This window comes from Nanorana parkeri, unplaced genomic scaffold (assembly GCF_000935625.1).
Source record: "Nanorana parkeri isolate BGI_ZX_2015 unplaced genomic scaffold, ASM93562v1 scaffold10, whole genome shotgun sequence".
NCBI lineage: Eukaryota > Metazoa > Chordata > Amphibia > Anura > Dicroglossidae > Nanorana > Nanorana parkeri.
Genome location: NW_017306278.1, coordinates 2,966,605 through 2,970,229, shown reverse-complemented (window position 1 = coordinate 2,970,229; position 3,625 = coordinate 2,966,605). Strand labels below are relative to the sequence as shown.

The 3,625-nt window shown below is 46.6% G+C and overlaps 1 protein-coding gene across 1 annotated transcript in view; it reads right to left on the bottom strand.

Annotated features, from left to right (window-relative positions):
- Positions 1 to 1,842, bottom strand: part of LYVE1 (lymphatic vessel endothelial hyaluronan receptor 1) — an 11,953-nt gene extending 10,111 nt beyond the window's left edge. Inside the window, exon 1 of the mRNA XM_018554850.1 lies at positions 1,783 to 1,842. Coding sequence (XP_018410352.1) covers positions 1,783 to 1,842 — 60 coding nt within the window. The remainder of the gene's footprint in view (positions 1 to 1,782) is intronic.
- Between the last annotated feature and the right edge of the window lie 1,783 nt (positions 1,843 to 3,625).

Here is a 3,625-nt window from a genome sequence, read left to right as displayed (position 1 = left end):
AGAGACAGCCAGGAGAGAGAGGAGAGACAGCCAGGAGAGAGAGGAGAGACAGCCAGGAGAGAGAGAGGGAGGAGAGACAGCCAGAGGAGGGAGAAGAGAGACAGCCAGGAGAGAGAGGAGAGACAGCCAGGAGAGAGAGGAGAGACAGCCAGAGGAGGGAGAGGAGAGACAGCCTGGAGAGGGAGGAGAGACAGCCAGGAGAGGGAGAGCAGAGACAGCCAGGAGAAAGAGGAGAGACAGCCAGGAGAGAGAGAGGAGAGACAGCCAGGAGAGAGAGAGGAGAGACAGCCAGGGGAGAGAGGAGAGACAGCCAGGGGAGAGAACAAAGAGAGAGTCAGGAGAGAGAGAGAGTGAGGATAGACAGCCAGGAGAGAGAGAGGAGAGACAGCCAGGAGAGGGAGGAGAGACAGCCAGGAGAGAGAGAGGAGAGACAGCCAGGAGAGAGAGAGGAGAGACAGCCAGGAGAGAGAGGAGAGACAGCCAGGGGAGAGAGGAGAGACAGCCAGGGGAGAGAACAAAGAGAGACAGTCAGGAGAGAGTGAGGAGAGATAGCCAGGGGAGAGAGAGTGAGGAAACATAGTGAGCAACATAGCCACCTGAAGCAGAACCCTGTGCCCTTCAAGATGTATCTGCACCCTGTGTTTCAGACACCTCCTTGCTCCTGGAGTTCCAGCATCCCCCCGTTTCCTGTGCCTCCTTCATGCACTCAAGTTGGAACACCAGGACCTTGTGTTGCCCCTGTCTGCCTGACATCAGGACATCTTGTGTCCGGACTATCCAGGTGAATGCCGAACATGTGGCAACCCTAATAAAACTCTATATAGAACACTACAACCCTCAACAGGACCGACCACTGGACATGATCATAATACAATTCTATTACAGTCTATACATAGAACACTACAACCCTCAACATGGCCGACCACTGGACATGATCATAATACAATTCCATTACACTCTATACATAGAACACATGGTGAGTACAGAGTTCACATCCAGTTACACACATGTGCAGAAATTCTAAACAATTGTTCCTTGTTTCCTTCCCACATCGGTTTCCAAACCGGGAGTCCGCGTAAGGATTGCGGCAGCACACCGACCCCTGTGACTCCCCCCAACCCATACGGCGAGACCCACGACTCCATCAGAAGTTTACACCACCCTTGTGCCCTCTCTTTCCATCACACGTAAGTGCCAATACCTCGCTTAATTTTTGTCCCCGATCATTTCCCATCCATACACCTTGTGACAGTCAGTTGCGCTCCTTCCCTTTTCTGTTCTACTTCTCTACATAGAACCCTACAACCCTCAACATGACCGACCACTGGACATGATCATAATACAATTCTATTACACTTCATACATAGAACACTACAACCCCCAACATGACCAACCAACCATTGACAGTCTGCAGTGTTTTGCAATTTCCAATAATCAGTAATAATACCCCATTAGGCATCCAACACACGGTAAAACAGAAGTAGCAGTTGCAGTTTTATATATATAATTAAGGAGCGCTACAACCAGGAGGGAAGTCCTATGTTAGGACTATTGGCAGTGGGAGAGTGTCAGCGATCACGATGTCTAGATCTTCTCAACTCACCGATCTGACGTGGTGCGGAGGGAACATCCATAGGAAGGGGTATGCTACCCTGATGATATCCTGACGGCTGGGTCCTAGAGTGCTGGTGACGGTATATGGACCTATCAGTAGGTCCTTTTGGGATGTTCCCTCCGCACCACCTCAGATCAGCGAGTTGAGAAGATCTGGACATCGCTGACACTTAGGACATTGGAGCACTTCTCACGCAGATTGACCATCTTCCCATCCAAGTGAGTCATTCTCCTTTTTCCATGAAATTGTTCAACGGTAACTTCTGCTCTCGCACTGCCAATAGTCCTAACGTAGTCAAGGTCAAGGAGACAGCACACCTATCTCACACATATACACTGAGTGGCCAGATTATTATGACCATCCCATCAGCACTTTGTTGGGCAGCCTCGTGACTCCATGAGATGATGAAAAGTGATGCGAGGAATCTGACACGGCACTGTTGCCCTTCTGTTGTCTTGTACCAATCTTGCCCCTCCCCCGTTCTGCCCTAACATTGACTAGTCGCTGACGGCCACAATTTGCACGTTCAGACCCAGATTTTCGGCTGGCAGTCCGGTCTTTAAACACTTTAACAATGAGCACCTCTTGAACATATAACAAATTCTGGTGTTTTGCTGATACTCGCTCCATGGCTCAGAGCGCCAACAATCATCCCGCGTTCAAAGGCTGTTAAATCGCGTTGTTTCCCCGTATCTTCAGAAACAAATCACTTCTACTGTCGTGGTAAACAACCCGCTTCCCTATTTATAATGGTCTGGCCCTCTAGCAACTTCAGCGCCAAATTATAGCTAATGTGCCTACAAACGTCAGGTGGTCATAATAATCTGGCCACTCAGTGTATTTATCTCCCATTACCAGTAGTGCGCTTAAACAATTTTTTCCAGTTTTGCTTTGCTGCGGTTTTATATATACCACATATGGAGGGATATGCATCCATTTTTTTTAATTTCTATTCCTCAATCGTCTGTTGAGAATTTTAGATTTTAGCCAAAATGTCCATAACACCGTTTTCCATAACCTGCAAAGATCCACCGTGCAGTAACCGGTTGTTATCGGCAACCAACATTATTTTTCCATCTTCAAGGTCTGTCAGTATAAAGCCCCCCTGTTTTTGGCTGTATGTGGAATGCGAGGCCACGCTTCATTTCGAATACACAGGGGGGAAAAAAAACATATAAAATGACGTATGACATATTACATACCTTTTATATCTATAGAACTGAAGGTTAAATTAATCCTTAAGAAGAGCAACGAAAGCACAAAGATAAAACCAAGGCGAGAATCCATGACTGCTTGATAGTTCTCAGCTGGCTGTCCCGGTAATCTTTCTGGTGGATGGATGAACTATGTGTGAATGTCTGTCATTCCGCACTTCAACAAATAAGACCTGGGACGGAGGGGCATCGATTCATAAAGTCTGCTCACACTTACGAAACTACAATGGGTGGAAACCAGTGACGTAAAAAATGTTCTGTTTGTTGGGTAGCTGTCTGGAAAATGGAGATAATAATGAAAGAGCCAATAGAAAGAAGAGGAAACTGAAAACATGAGAACTTTCAATCAAGTGCCAGAGCCGCTTCTGTCAATGAAAGGATACCCCTGAGATTGTAGAGGGCATACAGAAGAGCAACAACATTTATAAGGAGCATTGAGGACCATCGTTATTGAAGAATACTTGACAAAGTAACACTCAAAGATAAACCCTAAATAAAGAAATATATTGTTGTATTGTATATATTTATAACCTTACAGTAAGGATAACAATGGGCATCCCATAAGGAAGGGTTCTCTACAAAGAACCTGCATCATATCCCATAAGAAAGCATTCTCTAAACAGAACTTGTACCACATCCTATAAGGCAATGTTCTCTATGTAGGACCTGTACCACATCCCATAAGGTGAGAGAGAGATGGGGTGAGAGAGAGAGAGAGATGAGGGAGAGAGAGAGATGGGGTGAGAGAGAGAGAGATGGGGTGAGAGAGAGAGAGATGGGGTGAGAGAGAGAGAGA